The sequence below is a fragment of the Salvia hispanica genome, chromosome 3 (assembly GCF_029641045.1).
Source record: "Salvia hispanica isolate PSC_SH4W2 chromosome 3, Shi_PSC_v1, whole genome shotgun sequence".
In the NCBI taxonomy this organism is placed as follows: domain Eukaryota; kingdom Viridiplantae; phylum Streptophyta; class Magnoliopsida; order Lamiales; family Lamiaceae; genus Salvia; species Salvia hispanica.
The window spans coordinates 56,805,331-56,822,267 of record NC_142694.1 but is presented as its reverse complement, the minus strand read 5'-3'; the positions used below and the strand labels follow the sequence as shown (position 1 = coordinate 56,822,267).

The window sequence follows — 16,937 nt, the reverse complement described above, 5'->3', positions numbered from 1 at the left end:
TGTTTTGATATATTTTCATGTTTTGGTTCTTATCTATGTCTTTATTTTCAATCCGTGTTAGGTTTTTCTTGGAAACTTAATCCGGTAATGGCCCTAACTTCAATGTCTCTTTAACTTGGAGTAGGGAGCTAACATAGATAAGGAACCCTAGGCTAAAATTGATCAGTGGATAGTCCGGGGTTGATCTTGTATGTTGAACGTTCTTAGAAGCCAATCCCGAGCTTACTATGCGACTGTAGGAGTGCGGGGTTGGTGAGTAAAGCCTAGGAGACGTGATCGGCTTATCCTAGGTGTAAAAATTCCATGATCAGTGATCAGCTGTGTGAGAGCGTAAAATCACCACGATCCCGATAATTAATGGAAAGTAATTAGACTTTAGGATTCATGTGAACAATCAACGCAAAACAAGCTAGGAGTAGTCTTCCCTCTTTATCGTGATTCTTTTGTATTTTTTCTTCTCGTTTCGTCATTCACTCGCCTCTTGATCAAAAACTCAAAATTAAACTATTTTACTGCTTTTTAGTTAGGTTTACTAATTTTAGCAATTAATCTCCTCCTTGTGGGTTCGACACCTTTTATACTGCATTGCACGTCTGTATACTTGTATAAGTAGTATTTTTAGGGAATTATTACTTGTTTTGTGTACTTAAATTGCACTCTAAAAATCACAACATGTATTGACAACATCATTGTTGTCATGTATACATGTATTATCAGCACAACATGATTGTCAAATAGGAAGGTCCAGCGCTGACTGATTGGACCAATGATGATATTGATGTTGTCGGTCCAAGCCACGACGTGGCCACCGCCAATGTACGTATGGGGATACCCCATGAAGAGGCCGATCGGGTCCGTGAATTTGCCGACATGCGCCAACGATAAACTCATATTCGACTCCAGAACGATATAATTGAAGAGCTATGGGCGCGGAGGGGTGCACGTTGATATTTATAATGTAATTTGTTTAATTTTTTTTTTGTTGAAATGTACTTTTTTTTATTGTTTTTATTTAATGAAATTATCATTGCACTTTCTGCGTCCGTATTCGTGTCGAAATTTTAATTCCATAAATTGTTTATTTCCGTCAATTGTTTAATTTGGTGAATTTGTGAATTTTTATTATTGTGGATATCCGCCGGGATGTCTTTGGGGATGTCAATGCAGCCCGCAACCCGTGGGTTGGCCCGAATAGCCCACCAAATTTATAAGGTTAGGGTTGAAAATTTCTAGCCCGATAAAACTACAACCCGATTATCCTGCACCCGATTAACCCGCAACCCGTTAGGGTCAGACCCGAAAACCCGATGGGCTGGCCCGAAAACCCGAATTGGACACTTTCATTAATTATTTTTATAATATACTCCATTCGTTCCATAGTAATTGAAGCGTTTCTTTTCGGCACGGAGACTAAGAAAAATTGTGTTAGGTGAGTTAAGTAAAGAGAAAATAAAGTGGAAAATGAAAAAGGTAGAGAGTTGAAGAGAGAAAAAAGTAAGAGAGAGTAAAGTAGGTATGGAAAAATGTGTTGGCTTTTACTAAAAAGGGAAATGACTGTATTACTAAGGAACGTACCAAAATGGCAAAATGACTCTATACTATGGAACAGAGGGAGTAGATAACTAAAAAAAATAATTTTCAATTTTATATTAAATATACAAATTATATATTAAAATTTTATTAATATAATAAAAAACAAATAAATTAGAAACTTCTAATTCATTAAAAATATTTAAATTTTTAATGCGTGTTTTAAAACATGCTTTAAAATATTTAAATATATGTCTTCTTTTGCACAAATCTCAAATATTAGTATTTGATCATGTTTGTGTTTGAATTTAAGTATATATCTCAAATTTATCATAATTAAATATTTATATTTTATAAATATAACTAAGTTTCATTATTATTTATTTGGTTGATAATATGTTAATTTTATCGGTAGCAACCCGATTAACCCGTTGGGCTAGTCCGAAACCCAAGCTTTTAGGGTTATGGTTAAACTTTTATAACCCGAAAAATTACAATCCGGTTAACCCGCAACCCGAGTAGGGTTGGCCCGAAATTCGGTGGACCGGCCCGATTGACATCCCTACTTATGACGTGGCAGGAGGTGTTTTTGGGAAGTCCGCCGAATATCCGCCGGGACATCCGCACCACTGTAGATGCTCTAAGGTTTATATGATTTTTTGTCCTGAATTATGAAAGGTGGTGTAATCTTATTGATTGAAGAACAAAATAGAATTTTTTAAAATCCAACAAGGCAAAATGAATGCATTGGATGCCAGTATTATGAGATGTGTGATTTGGGGGTCCAAACGAAAAAGAGTGCGAATATATAGTAGTAGCATCATCGTCTATTTCTATATCTATGAAATACACTACGCTACCAATTTTTGTCGAGATACTACAGTGAAACCTCCACTCACATGTGGGCACGTGTAAGCCCACCATTTGTGATTCTTCTTTTCTCTTTATTTTTCCTTTTGTTTTTATTTTTTATGTGACTTTTATGTAATATACTAACTGAGTACAATTCCGATGTAGATTAGTATCTACGACTACTATATCGTATTTCTATTTTAATATCGTTGTATGGTATTCATGTTGATTTTGTACTGTATTCGTACTGAATTTGCATAACACAAATATATTCATATATATTACTATTGTTCATTTATTGTCAATTTGTTTTTTAAGTAGGGTTTATTGTCAACATAATTGAAATCATATGTCATATTCATATTCATATTCGTATTTATATTGAGTATAATTTTAATAAACCATGTTCAGATTTTATCTTTATTTTTTTATATTTAATATGATTATATTTAAGGGATGAATAGGGTAATTTATAAGGAAATGTGATTGAAATGAGTTAATAAAACAAAAAGCCTATTTATATTAGTAAAAGTGAAATGGTTAGTAAAAGTGAAATGAGTAGCAACAGTAAATGACTCAGAATAATAAAATGAGACCTGAGAAAGTACTTTTAGTGAATTCATGATATTATATATATTTTTTATATGTGAAAGATAAAACACAAATAAGAGTGCTGTTTAGTGGATTTATGATATGTTCGAGACAAGTATCACATAAAGAGAAATTAATTGTAATCTAATAATTATAATTCATAGTCACACCAACCTCGAAAAGAAATAGAAGTAAATAACTATAAAAAAAATTACCGTTAAGTTACAGTAGTACTATAATTCAATACTATATAAAAATGGTTATAATATTTATTTTTGTTTGAGTTTAATGGTTGAAAATATATTCCATATAGTATTTTACTAATTGAAATCTAACGTAAATTTATTATGAAAAGTTCCGTTATAATGCTAACTAATTTCTATTACATAACTAAGAATTATCTCAACATAAAAATATAAATTTATCAATAAAAAATTATGTTAATAAACTTATATCATTATGTTAATATTTTTAATATCAAAGTTATATTTTTAATATCAAAGTTGAGATAGTTGTTAGTTTTATATTGAAATTTTAAATTTTTTCACATTCCAATTACAAGAACTTCCCATCACAAGAAAGTATGCATGTGCCACGTACATGAGTTCTATGGTAAGAAAAAAAAGTGAAAAATATAAATTAAAAATAAAGTATAAGGAGAAAGAACAAACAAACTACGAAATTACAAATATATTCATGCACACACACATTTCAACTCTTGAACAATTAGAAATTGTGCTACTAGGAAATGAGATTCCTAATGGTGAACAGGGGGTATATTTTTAGTGAACTAATGTTGCTATTTTGATAGTTCCAATTTATTTCATATTGTTGATAATAGAGCGAGGTCAGTCACATGTGTCTCGTCTAATGAATTTCAAATTACAATCCAACCTATACTACTTTTGGGACCAATTACGGTTATATAAATTAACTTTTTTGCATAATCACCGTTGTTTTTGTACTAACGTAATGATACACATAAACACAAAATGAATATAATCATTTAATACTTTTTTCCACATATTAAAATAAGACCGCTATTGACTTCTGTTCTTATTTCGTGTTGATTCGAGTCTAAATAGATAATATACACTATTAAACACTGATTTTATTTTTCAAATAATTTTAATTTTTAGTTTTTGTTTCGTAAGAAATTGAACTTTGGAATTATAAACTACCTAAATTTGGTACAACAAGAAGAAATAATATTTGTGGAGTGAGGGAATGAATTGATTTCCACGCATTAATAAAAGGGTACTCAAATATTGAGACCAGTAAAAAGAAATAATAAAAGTAACTGTGATTAAATAATTATCACTTACATTCACACAAACCTCCATAAGAAAGTAGAAATAAATAACTATAAAAAAATTTACAGTTAAGATATAGTAGTATAATTTACTACTACTATACAAATATGGTTACAATATTTATTTTTGTTTGAATTTAATGGTTGAAAATGTATTCCATATAGTATTTGACTATCTAAAATCTAATGATAAATTTATTACACGAGAGTCATGTTATAATGCTAACAAATTTGTAGTAATACATAATTAAGGACTATCTCAACTCTTGTTTATTAAAAATATCATCACAAATACATAAGATTAATAAAAAAATTACATTGATAAACTTATGTGATTGTGTTAATATTTTTAATATACATAATTGAGATAGTACTTAGTTCAAAATTGAAAATAATTTTTTTTTATCACGTCTATATTACAAGAACATCCAATCACAACAAAGTCTGCATGTGCCACTTCCCGATCACAATTCTGGCTTGTGTGACGTGGGCTATGTAGTAAAGAAAGTGAGAAAATAAAAAATAAAAACTATGGATAAAGAACAAATAAACTGCGAAATTACAAATATAGTCATGCACACGTGCATTTAACTCCTGAACAATTAGAAATTGTGTATATAGAAATGAGACTCCTAATGGTGGATGGATGGATTATATTTTTTATTGAATTAATTAATATTGCTATTTTGATAGTTCCATTGTTTCATATTGTCGATAGTAGAGCGAAGTCAATCACATGTGTCTCGTTTAATTAGTTTTAAATTACAATCCAACATGTGATACTTTTGGGACAAATTACAATTACATAAATTAACTTTTTGTATAATCAACGTTATTTTTGTACTAACGTAATGATAAGCGTAAATTAAAAAGACCATAATCATTTAATACTTTTTTCCATTTATTAAAATAAAATTGCTATTTATTTCCATTCTTATTTCGTGCTGATTCGAATATAAACAAATAATATACAATTATTAAACATTGATTTTATTTTTTAAATTATTTTAATTTTTTAGGTTTTGTTTCTTGAGAAATTGAGCTTTGGAATTATAAACTACATAAATTTTGTAGAACAACAAGAAAAAATACATATAGTGTGAGGAAATGAGTTGATCTAATAAGCATTAATACAAGTGTACTCAAATATCTGAGACCAGTTAAAAAGAAATAATAAAAGTAATTGTAATATAATAATTATAAGTATCCCATAATCACACAGAGCTCGATAAGAAATAGGAGTAAACAACTATATTAAAAAAAATTACAATTAAGTTATAGTAGTATTATACTATACAAAAATGGTTACAGTATTTGTTTTTGATTAAATTTAATGGTTGAAAATTTATTCCATATAGTATTTGACTATTTAAAATCTAACGATAAATTTATTACACGAGGATCACGTTATGATGCTAACTAATTTCTAATACATAACTAAGAGTTATCTTAACTCTATTTATTAAAAATATAAACACAAAGACATAAATTTATTTTAAAAAATGTATTGATAAACTTAGAGATAACTCTTGTTTATATTATTCTTTCTTTTAATTTAATCTCTTTCGATTTTAACTATTTATTATTATTTTCTCAAAACGAGTGCTCAAAATAAAATATCTCTGCAACAAAGAACAAAGGGAGTATTAGTTATTTTCTTGTCACATCCCTATTGCAACAATAACATCCCAATCACAACATGTGCCACATACGTGGGCTTTATAGTAAAAAATAAATAAAAAATAAGTAGAAAGAACAAATATATTCATGCGCACACACATTTCAACTTCTGAACAATTAGGAACTGTGCCAGAATGAAATGAGACTTCTAATGGTGGACGAAAGGTATATATTTTTTATTGAATTAATTAATATTGTTATTGTGACAGTTCTAATTTATTTCGTATTGCCGATAATAGAGCAAAATTAGTCACATGTATCTCGTCTAATGATTTTGAAATTACAATCCAACTTGTAATACTTTTTGGGCCAATTACGGTTACATACATTGACTTTTTGCATAATCACCGTTATTTTTTGTACTAACGTAATGATAACATAAACACAAAAACGAATATAATCATTTAATACTTTTTTCCACTTCTCAAAATAAGATCGCTAATAACTTCCATTCTTATTTCGTGCTGATTCGAATTCAAACAAATAATATATATTATTAAACATTTATTTTTTTTCAAATTATTAGTTTTTGTTTATTAAGAAATTGAACTTTGAAATTATAAACTGCATAAATTTTGTAGAACATCAAGAAAGAATATATAGAGAGCGGAATGAGTTGATTTAATATGCATTAATACAAACGTACTCAAATATTGGAAACCAGTTAAAAAATAATAATAACTCATAATCAAATAATGTAAACCTACACACACAAACTTCGATAAGTAATAGAAGTAAATAACTATAAAAAAAAATTACATTTAAGTTATAAGTAATTAACTATATAAAAATGGTTACATATTTCTTTTTGTTTGAAGTTAATGGCTCAAAATATCTTTCATATAGTACTTGACTATTTAAAATCTAACGATAAATTTATTACTCCTACACGAACTTCCATTCACAATAATAAGCCTGGTTATAGTTAAAAAAATAGTGAATTTTTAATAAAAAAATAACCATGGAGAGAGAACAAACATACCAATTACAAATATACTCATGCACACACATTTAGTAAAACTTAAAATAAATTTCACACATTGGTCATCGTTGGGTTCGGTGGCATTGATAAAGAGGATTCATCAGATCTCGACCAGTGTCCCCCACCATTTCAATTTGCGTGAAAGACCGATTGAGAGCAAGAAAATTTGCACAAAAAAAGAAAAAATTTATATATTGCTCTGTTTGTTCACTCTCTGGTTTTGTGTATTTTGCTTTTTCTTTTTCCTTGCTTCAAAAAGGCAAGAAAGAACAAAAACCATTCTCATCTTTTTATTCGTCTCCCTTTTATATTTCGTTCTTTCTTCTTCTGCCCCTCAGTTGTTGCAATCCATCTGCTCAAGAACCTTATCATGAACCTCAAGGTATATTCATTTCTCTCCCTCTCCCTCTTTTTTTTACCTTTAGCAGCTGTATCTTTATTTAAAGCCCTTTACTTATTTGACTCTCAAAACACAAACCCCATTGAGAAAAATATGAGCTTTGGATGTTGCTTTGCTTACTTAGGTTGTTAGCTGCATTCTTGTTTTTGTTTTTGTTTTTGGTTTGGTGGGTTTTTATTTCTGAAGATCTGTGTTGAAAAGCTTTTATTTTTACTGCAAAGATCAAATTTTTATGAGTAGAGAATGAGTTGTTTGGAATGATTTTTGTGTTTTCCACATTTGTTCTTGAGATGTTCTGATGAGAGAGTGAGAGAGAGAGAGAGAGAGCTTGTGTGTTGGTGTGTGTTTTACTTTTTAAAGTTTTTAATCTTTGTGTGTGCTTTTGTTATCTATTGCTGATCTACTTCCCTGTTTGATCTTGAGATTTCTTTCTTGTTTCTCCACAGGTTTTGAGGACTCAGATCTGAAGCATTGAGGTTGTGTTTTGGGCTTTCTAGAATCTTCTTCACAAGGTGCTCTACTTATCTGTCTTGTTAAAAGAATCTATTTCTGAGGTTGTTTTGCTTATTATCTGCGCAAGTTGCTAATTTGATGCTACATTGAGGACTGAATTCCCCTTTGGATGTTCCATAAGTGCTTGCAATTGTACTGCTGAAATCCATGGATTTTTGGGAAGTGAGGGTTTTGTAACGTTCTAAAGTTTATGCATATGTTCACACACATTCTTGCCTCTAATTTTATGAACTCACATTTTAAGTGGATTCATCTTGGTTGTGGAATCTTGATGAATCAGTTAGGATGATGCTTCATGTTGTTTGCAATGCTTGTGTTCTCCTTTGTGTTGGTTGTGCTTATGTATCACTCTATTTCTTACTTTCTTTATTCCCGTATTTTCTTGCTTTCATCCCATAGGATTGAAGAACTCTGAGAAGGAACTACTACTTCGAGTTTTTGGACTTTCACGATTTTTCTATATCAGGTTTCAATTCTAAACTAGAAGCACATATGTAGTTCTATGATTTCAATTTGCTTTCTTTCTATTTGTAGACCATGTTAGTTTTTTGAGTTTGCTCAATCTTGTAAAATCAAGGACTTATTAGTAATTTTTGCTACGATTGATCTGTTTTTATAAAATCATTTTAATGTTGTATTTGCAACCTGATCCCAGATTTTGTTCTAATACAGGTATAAAGGAGGTTGAGGAAAATGCAGAGGCCACCGCACGAAGATTTCTCGTTGAAGGAAACCAAACCCCACCTCGGAGGGGGGAAGGTGACCGGTGATAAGCTGACGAGCACCTATGACCTCGTTGAGCAAATGCAGTACCTCTACGTACGTGTTGTGAAGGCAAAAGATTTACCTGGAAAGGATGTTTCCGGTAGTTGTGATCCATATGTTGAGGTTAGGCTCGGAAACTACAAGGGCACAACCCGTCATTTCGAGAAAAAGTCGAACCCTGAGTGGAATCAGGTGTTTGCCTTCTCGAAGGACCGAATCCAGGCCTCTGTCCTTGAAGTTTCTGTGAAAGATAAGGATGTTGTGAAGGATGACTTTATAGGCCGGGTTGTATTTGATATGAATGAGATCCCGAAAAGGGTTCCTCCTGACAGTCCCCTGGCGCCACAGTGGTATAGGTTGGAGGACAGGAAGAGCGAGAAGGCGAAGGGTGAGCTCATGCTGGCTGTCTGGATGGGTACACAAGCTGATGAGGCATTCCCGGAGGCTTGGCATTCGGATGCTGCGACGGTCAGTGGTTCTGATGGTCTTGCAAATATCAGGTCGAAGGTCTATCTCTCGCCTAAACTCTGGTACCTGAGAGTAAACGTGATCGAAGCTCAGGATTTGCAGCCAAGCGACAAAGGCCGGTATCCTGAGGTTTACGTGAAGGCCATTTTGGGAAACCAAGCGCTGAGAACACGAGTTTCGATGAGCAAAAGCATCAATCCGATGTGGAATGAGGATTTGATGTTTGTTGCTGCGGAGCCGTTTGAGGAGCCACTGATTTTGAGCGTGGAAGACCGCGTTGCGCCAAACAAGGACGAGGTTCTTGGAAGATGTGGTATCCCGTTGCAGTACGTGGACAGGAGGCTGGACCACAAGCCTGTGAATACGAGGTGGTTTAATCTGGAGAAACATATTATAGTCGAAGGCGAAAAGAAAAAGGACATGAAGTTCGCCAGCAAGATTCATTTGAGAGTTTGTCTGGAAGGCGGTTATCACGTCTTGGACGAGTCCACTCACTACAGCAGCGATCTTAGGCCGACTGCTAAAGTGCTATGGAAGTCGAGCATTGGCATTCTCGAGCTGGGGATTTTGAACGCGCAGGGGCTTTCACCGATGAAAACAAAGGATGGGAGGGCGACGACTGATGCTTATTGTGTTGCCAAATACGGACAGAAGTGGGTCAGGACTAGGACAATCATCGACAGCTTTTCTCCTAAATGGAACGAGCAGTACACTTGGGAGGTGTACGATCCTTGCACTGTCGTAACCATTGGTGTGTTTGATAATGGCCATTTGCATGGTGGGGATAAAAACGGAAGGGATTCAAGAATCGGGAAGGTCAGGATTCGCCTTTCCACTCTGGAAACGGATCGTGTGTACACTCATTCGTATCCTCTTCTCGTCTTGCACCCATCTGGGGTGAAGAAGATGGGAGAAATCCATTTAGCCGTGCGTTTCACTTGCTCGTCTCTGGTAAACATGATGCATCTGTACTCGCAGCCGCTGCTGCCTAAAATGCACTACATCCACCCATTAACCGTTAGCCAGCTCGATAGCTTGAGGCACCAGGCGACTCAGATCGTCTCGATGAGGCTGAATCGGGCTGAGCCGCCTCTCAGAAAGGAGGTGGTCGAGTATATGCTCGACGTGGGGTCTCACATGTGGAGCATGAGGCGGAGCAAAGCCAACTTCTTCCGTATCATGGGCGTGATGAGCGGGCTGGTCGCTGTCGGGAAATGGTTCGATCAGATCTGCAACTGGAAGAACCCGATCACCACCGTGCTCATCCACATCCTGTTTCTGATCCTCGTTATGTACCCCGAGTTGATCTTGCCGACGGTCTTCCTCTACCTGTTTCTGATCGGGGTGTGGTACTACCGGTGGAGGCCGAGGCACCCGCCCCACATGGACACTCGCCTCTCCTGCGCAGACAACGCCCACCCCGACGAGCTCGATGAGGAGTTCGACACATTCCCGACCTCCCGCCCAGCGGACATAGTGCGGATGAGGTACGACCGTCTCCGGAGCATCGCAGGGCGGATCCAGACCGTCGTGGGCGACTTGGCGACGCAGGGGGAGAGGCTGCAGAACCTGCTCAGCTGGAGGGACCCTCGCGCGACAGCCCTGTTTGTCATCTTCTGCTTGATCTCGGCTTCCGTCCTCTATGTCACGCCGTTCCAAGTTGTGGCGCTCCTCGGCGGATTCTATGTCTTGAGACATCCTAGGTTCCGGTACAAGCTCCCGTCCGTGCCCCTCAACTTCTTCCGGAGGCTGCCTGCGAGGACGGACTGCATGTTGTGAGCAGCTCGGGCTTTTTGGGGGCGGTCGACGGCGTAGAATATGCCGGCGAGGAAGCTTGTTTGCTGTTTTGACAAGAGGGGCGTGGTTATGAAGTTGTAGCCGATGAAAAAACATGAATATGCATAATGCATTGGAATTCTAGGTTGTTTCTTTATTTTTGAGGGATTTGTGGTTATTTTGAGACGTATCCATGCTAATCTCTTTTCCTTGGTTGACATTCAATTCAATAATTTCAACCTGTTCTTGCATTCGAAGTGAAATTATGTCAAATTCTGCTAAATTTTGATCCTATTTTCTCTCTCATTTTGTACAAGTTGTGTGTTTTAATTGGTTGTAGACTTTGTAGTTATTTGGATTTTCTGGTAAATTTCATATTGCATCGTTTATTTCATTGTTAGTAGTTACTACTATCATTTATCAATATATGCTAATACCAAATAATTTAGTTGTGGCCTATATGCACCATATACAAGTGATCCATTATTTTATTTATTTCATTATTATGTTGAGTAAAGTGGGCATTTATTTAGTTGAAATAATAAAAAGTGGAGACATTAAACATGTTTCATGGAAGACTAGGTGCATTATTGCTGAAATTCTGAATTAAGTTAATAAGTGGAGAAAAATATTTTTTTTTAAATACTTTTTTACCCTTTAAAAGTTTTTAAGTTAGAGAAGTTGGTCCAAATCATATGCTACAATCTGACAAATTTCTTTAGTTTCGATGTTATTAACCTTTTATTTTACTCTGAATAGGTCAAAGATGGAACAAAGTTTTACATTAGTAGATAATGGGTAAAATATTTAATCAGTGAATAAAGTTTTACATTAGTAGAGAATGGGTAAAATATTAAATCAGTGCAAGGAATAGTGACTGGACCCATTGATGAATACCATTGGTAATTATAAAAAAATAGTGTTAATTATTGTAAAATATTTATCTCCATTATTTCAGTGCAATGTCAATATGTTGCACACGTAACATGGACTGATGAAACAAAATACGAGACTGGAAAAAACTCAGAAATAAGAGTTACTACAACATGCTATCGGTTCGAGCGGGTAATCGACGGAAGAAGCTGCTCGGAGCTGAAGGCATCTTGCTCCTAAATCTTGGATGCCTGAGCAAAAACAAGCCTACCAAAAGAGTAACAATCTTGAAAGGAGTAACAAAGAGAACAACAGCTGCACAAAGGCAAACTAGTAGGAAAATGGTGGTTGCTCTTGGATCCCTCCAGCTTAGCAATGCAAGAAACCTCTCTCCTTGTGTCGCCATATCCCCCGCCACGGTCTGTATCCTCCCGGCCACGCTCCTAACTCGATCATACCTCATCCGGACCACGTCCTGTGGTCTAGATGTTGGGAACGTGTCAAATTCCTCATCAAGCTCGTCCGGATGCACTCCCTCCGCCCAAGACATTTTTGTGTCCATGTGCGGAGGGTGGCTAGCCCGGAGCCTAAAGTTCCACACCGCGATGAAAAACATGTAGAGGAAGCCGGTGGGGAGGATTAGCTCCGGGTAGCACACGAGGATGCATAGGAGGACGTGGACTAGAACGGTGGTGATCGGATTCTTCCATTGACAAACTTGTGTTATCCACCTGCTCGTGGCGATTAGGCCCGAGAAGAAGGAGGCGATTCGGAAGAAATTGGCCTTGCTACGCCGCATGCTCCACATGTGAGAGTCTACATCTAGCATGTATTCTACCACTTCTTTTCTCAGGGGAGGCTCTGCTCTCCCTAATCTTGATGCAACAATCTTCATTGCTTCATTTCTCAATTTATCTAATTGACTTATTGTGAATGGTTGAATGTAATGCATTTTTGGCAATAGTGGCCTACTATATAAGTATATGATTTGTGTTAATGAAATGCAAGTAAACCTAAATGCAAGATGCAACTCTCCCATTTTCTTCAATCCTGAGGGTTGTAGGACTAGCAATGGATATGAATGTGTGTAGATTTTATCCGTCTCTAGTGTCGATAGCCGGATCCGGACCTTCCCGATTCTCGAGTCCCTTCCGTTCCCGCCCGCTAAGTGGCAATTATCCAACACGCCTAGCGTGACCACCGTGCACGGGTCGTACACCTCCCACGTGTACTGCTCGTTCCATTTTGGACTAAAGCTCTCTACTACCGTCCGCGTACGGACCCACTTGTGGCCGTATTTGGCCACACAGTATGCGTCCGTGGTACCCCTCCCGTCCCGCACTTTCATGGGGAGAAGCCCGTTCGCGCTAAGTATCCCGACCTCGAGAATCCCGATCGGCTGCTTCCACAGCTGTCGGGTGGTAGGCCGTTGGTCGCTAATGTACAACGTGGACTCGTCCAACACGTGGTACCCGCCCTCCAGACATGCCCTCAAATGGATCCTCGTCGAGAATTTCGGCCCCTTCCCCTCCATGTAATCCCCCATCCCGAACCGGTCCAAATTAAACCAGCGCGAGTGGACCGGCCGGTGGTCCATCCGCCGCTCCAGCGCGTTCATCGAGACGCTCATCCTCCCGACCACCTCGTCCCGCGTGGGGGCCACCTTACTCTCTACCGTCACAATCAAAACATCCTCGAAAGGCTCCGCGACAACGAACAACAAATCCTCGTTCCAAACCGGGTTCGCGGTCCGGTTCGGGAAAATCTTAGTCTTCCCAACCTGATTCCCAACCACACCCTTCACAAACACAGCCGGCGGAGGCTGGCTCCGGTCCTCCCCCTCCACGTCCTGCGCCTCGATGACGTGGACCCGGAGGTACCACAGCTTAGGCGAAACGTACACCTTGGACCGGACGCTGAAAACTCCGTCGCCATGCACGGCGGCGGCGTCCGAATGCCACGCCTCGGGGAAGGCCTCGTCCGCTTGCGATCCGATCCAGACCGCGAGCATGAGTTCCCCTCGGAGGAGGCGGTGGCGGTCCTCGAGGCGGTACCACTGCGGGGCGAGGGGGCTGTCGGGAGGGAGCCTCGTGGGGATCTCATTGAGATCGAATTGAACTCGGCCGAGGAAGTCGTCTCTGCCGAGCGTCTCCTTGTCGCGGACCGAGACTTCGAGGGTGGAGGAGTGGATTTTGTGTTTGGAGAAGGCGAAGACCTGGTTCCATTCGGGCGAGGTTTTGTTGTCGAAACGCTGCGTTTTGCCCCTGTAGTTGCCGAGCTTGACCTCGACGTAGGGGTCGGGGTTGGTGGGGAGGTCGCGGGCTTTGACGACGCGGACGTAGAGGTAGAACATCTGCTCGACCAGGTCGTAGGTGGTGCTGATCTTGTCGCCGCAGATCCAGCTCCGGTTGCCGCTGCCGCCGTGGGGCCAGCGCTCGCCGAGCCGCGGCTTTGTGTCTTTGATTCGGTAGTCGTCGAGGGGATTCATGATGGATTTGGATTTGGATTTGGAAGTGAAGAAATGTTTGATGTTTGAAATAATGTGTTGATTTGAAGTGATGAGCTTAGTTTATTACTGGTAACAACTTTGTTTGAGGGTTTGAGGTTTGGATTGAATGGTTTATGTGTAAAGCATTTTGCTTTGTCTAAAAGCATTGTTCTAAGGCTGGCCACTATGTGCTTAATGCATATAGTATGTAATTATAATAAACATAAAGGGAAGAAAAAGGTCCTACGTGCTACTCGCTCTGTAACCTAAAAATAGAAATTTTGGAAACGACACGGGTTTAAATACAAAGTTGGTAAAGTAACAAAGAGGAAGAGGAAAACTAGAGAAAGGAAGAGAAAAAATGGGCAAAGTAAGAGGGAGGAGGAGAAAATGCAGTGGAATTAGTGTTAGTGGATTGTAGGGTTCATTTTCTAAAATGAAAAGTTTCTATTTTTATGAAACAAACTAAAAAGGAAAGAATATCTATTTTTAGGAAAGGGAGGGAGTAACTCACTGGTAAAACGTTTCCTCGCCAAATAATAGGTTAAATCCCGTGAGTATCATGCAAAGTTTGTGAGATACTATTCGAATTTTGGACCTGTTAAATGGATGAGAAGTGTTTTATGAAGTAAGGTGTCATTCATTATCATTCTTCGCGTGATAGGTTGTTTTGATGAAGTACTAAATCAAAATAGTAACACACTATTATGCTACGGAAAAATGGGAGGGAAACTTTGAATTATTCCATAAACTAACCAAAAAGGTGTTGCAATGGCGAAATCCATGATGACAAAAGTGATCTTTACACTTCAATATCATGTGTAAGTTTTGCTTTTTTCCTGATATTCTTGCATTTGTTTAGTATTCTTGCATTTGTTTAGTGACATAATGCACTAAATTTAGATGCCTATTTTCAATATATTTCCTTTATTCCTTATACACAATGGAATATATAGCTTTTTAGTAGTATCAAGATTTTGACATATGCATGATGCTCATTTGGTCAAATTAAGATAATGTGTGATTTCAAAACTTGAATTCAGTTCGAAAAAATCATTCAAATCAATTACTACAAAAGATGGAATATATGTGTACATTAGATTGTACTTTAGATATAAAAAGTTGAACAACTTAGGAAAAATGTAGTACTAAAAGAATTAGGCACATACCATGACCACGTTCGTAGAAAACGCTTTTTCAACTTTTTTTCTGCACCTTTATTCTTTTTTGTATCTTTAACCTGCTGTTAATAATTTTTCTACATAAATCACGTCAAAAAGAAAGAGTATAGGAAAAACAAATCATCCAAATCTAAAAGGGATTCCTTTTGTTTCATCTTTAGAAATTAGTTTGTTTTGGTTTTCAAATTTATTTGTACAATCAATTCTACTCAGAGTGGTGTTAGACCGTTTCTTCTACTAGTATAGTATTACTACCTCCGTCCCCCAAAATTTGCTACACTTTGACCCGACACGGGTTTTAAAAAATGTAATGAAAAGTGAGTTGAAAAAGTTGGTGGGATGTGAGTCCTACTTTTAAAGTATTAGTTTTATAATAAAATGTGAGTAGGAATGAGTTAGTGGAATATGAGGTCCACTACCAAAAATGGTAAAAGTGAAGTGTATCAAATTTTAAGGGACGGACCAAAATAGTAAACTGTATCAAATTTTCAGGGACGGAGGTAATTATATTTATATCCATTACAGCTCACTATATCAACTTATTGAAAAAATTAAAATACACTATCATTTTTATTCTTCCTTATATAGTGGGTCTTAAAAAGAACTAAATTGTGTAACTATATAAGTGGACCCAGTGTAGTATGGAATAAATCATGGCCCAAAATTGCGCTGATAAAGTGATAGGGTTTAATGTATTCAAATAACTTGGGCCATAAAAAATTTAATTGCGGAAACTACTTACTTATCTCATGTTTATCCTCTTTTTTTTTAATTGTATAAAATAAGTTGGGTCATAAAAATTTTAATTGCGGAAACTACTTACTTATCTCATGTTTATCCTCTTTTTTTAAAATTGTGATTGGTTGAGTACATCATATGACATACATATATATGTATTTTTTTTTCTTTCCTTATTGAATCTAAACTTTAACCTTTTTAATTTAACATTGTTATCTTACTACTTTCATCTATTAAAAGAGCATATCGATCATTATAATGAATTATATATACAATGTTTGGTATATTGTTTATTCAATTTGAATTTTTGTTACATGAATCTCATATTTAATTGTTTATATTATAACGTGATTACACAATCAATTGAACAAGGACGAGGTGACTGTGGTTGTTTTTATATTGCAGGTTGCACTTAATGAACACGTGTTAATAAACTCAATAAATGAATAAATATTCGCTAAGCAAATATTCTAATGAACCGAATATCAAACAATAACAACCAATTTATATTTATAGAAATTAGAAACCAGAAAAATGGCTTATGGGCCCACCAGAAAATAAATATTGACCTTTCAGAGTATATGTGTTATAGGAAAACCAAAAATAGAATTATTAGGCCATTTTAGGTGAGCCCTAAGAATAATACTACCATTTGGGCCATTGCTTTACGATAAAAAAAAATAGTCTTTTTTCAGAGATTAGCCATAAATCACTAAATACTTATTAATTTAAGAAACTAGCCACGGAGACGAGTTTCCATGAATTTCCATGTTTATATTGAAAAGGCT

The 16,937-nt window shown here is 36.5% G+C and overlaps 2 protein-coding genes across 5 annotated transcripts; one reads left to right on the top strand and one right to left on the bottom strand.

Annotated features, from left to right (window-relative positions):
- The first annotated feature begins 7,080 nt into the window (after window positions 1–7,080).
- On the top strand, window positions 7,081–11,120 carry LOC125213274 (FT-interacting protein 3). 4 transcript variants are annotated; one of them, XM_048113725.2, is made up of 4 exons: window positions 7,082–7,329; window positions 7,794–7,859; window positions 8,260–8,326; window positions 8,533–11,120. In XM_048113725.2, exon 4 carries the CDS (start codon window positions 8,554–8,556, stop codon window positions 10,870–10,872), a length of 2,319 nt encoding a protein of 772 aa, XP_047969682.2. In that variant the 5' UTR covers window positions 7,082–7,329; window positions 7,794–7,859; window positions 8,260–8,326; window positions 8,533–8,553; the 3' UTR covers window positions 10,873–11,120. The 4 variants fall into 4 exon arrangements, with proteins under 4 accessions (XP_047969684.2, XP_047969682.2, XP_088924293.1 ...); XM_048113726.2 differs by lacking the exon at window positions 7,082–7,329 and adding an exon at window positions 7,365–7,471; XM_048113727.2 differs by lacking the exon at window positions 8,260–8,326 and having other exon boundaries at window positions 7,081–7,329.
- A 623-nt stretch (window positions 11,121–11,743) lies between these two features.
- Window positions 11,744–14,376, bottom strand: LOC125211828 (FT-interacting protein 1-like). The gene has a single exon (XM_048111766.2). The coding sequence runs from the start codon at window positions 14,228–14,230 to the stop codon at window positions 11,909–11,911; it is 2,322 nt and encodes a 773-aa protein (XP_047967723.1). The 5' UTR covers window positions 14,231–14,376; the 3' UTR covers window positions 11,744–11,908.
- Between the last annotated feature and the right edge of the window lie 2,561 nt (window positions 14,377–16,937).

Coding starts and splice junctions, on each gene's coding strand:
- LOC125213274 (XM_048113727.2), top strand. CDS start 8,554: ATGCAGAGGCCACCGCACGAAGATTTCTCGTTGAAGGAAACCAAACCC.
- LOC125211828 (XM_048111766.2), bottom strand. CDS start 14,230: ATGAATCCCCTCGACGACTACCGAATCAAAGACACAAAGCCGCGGCTC.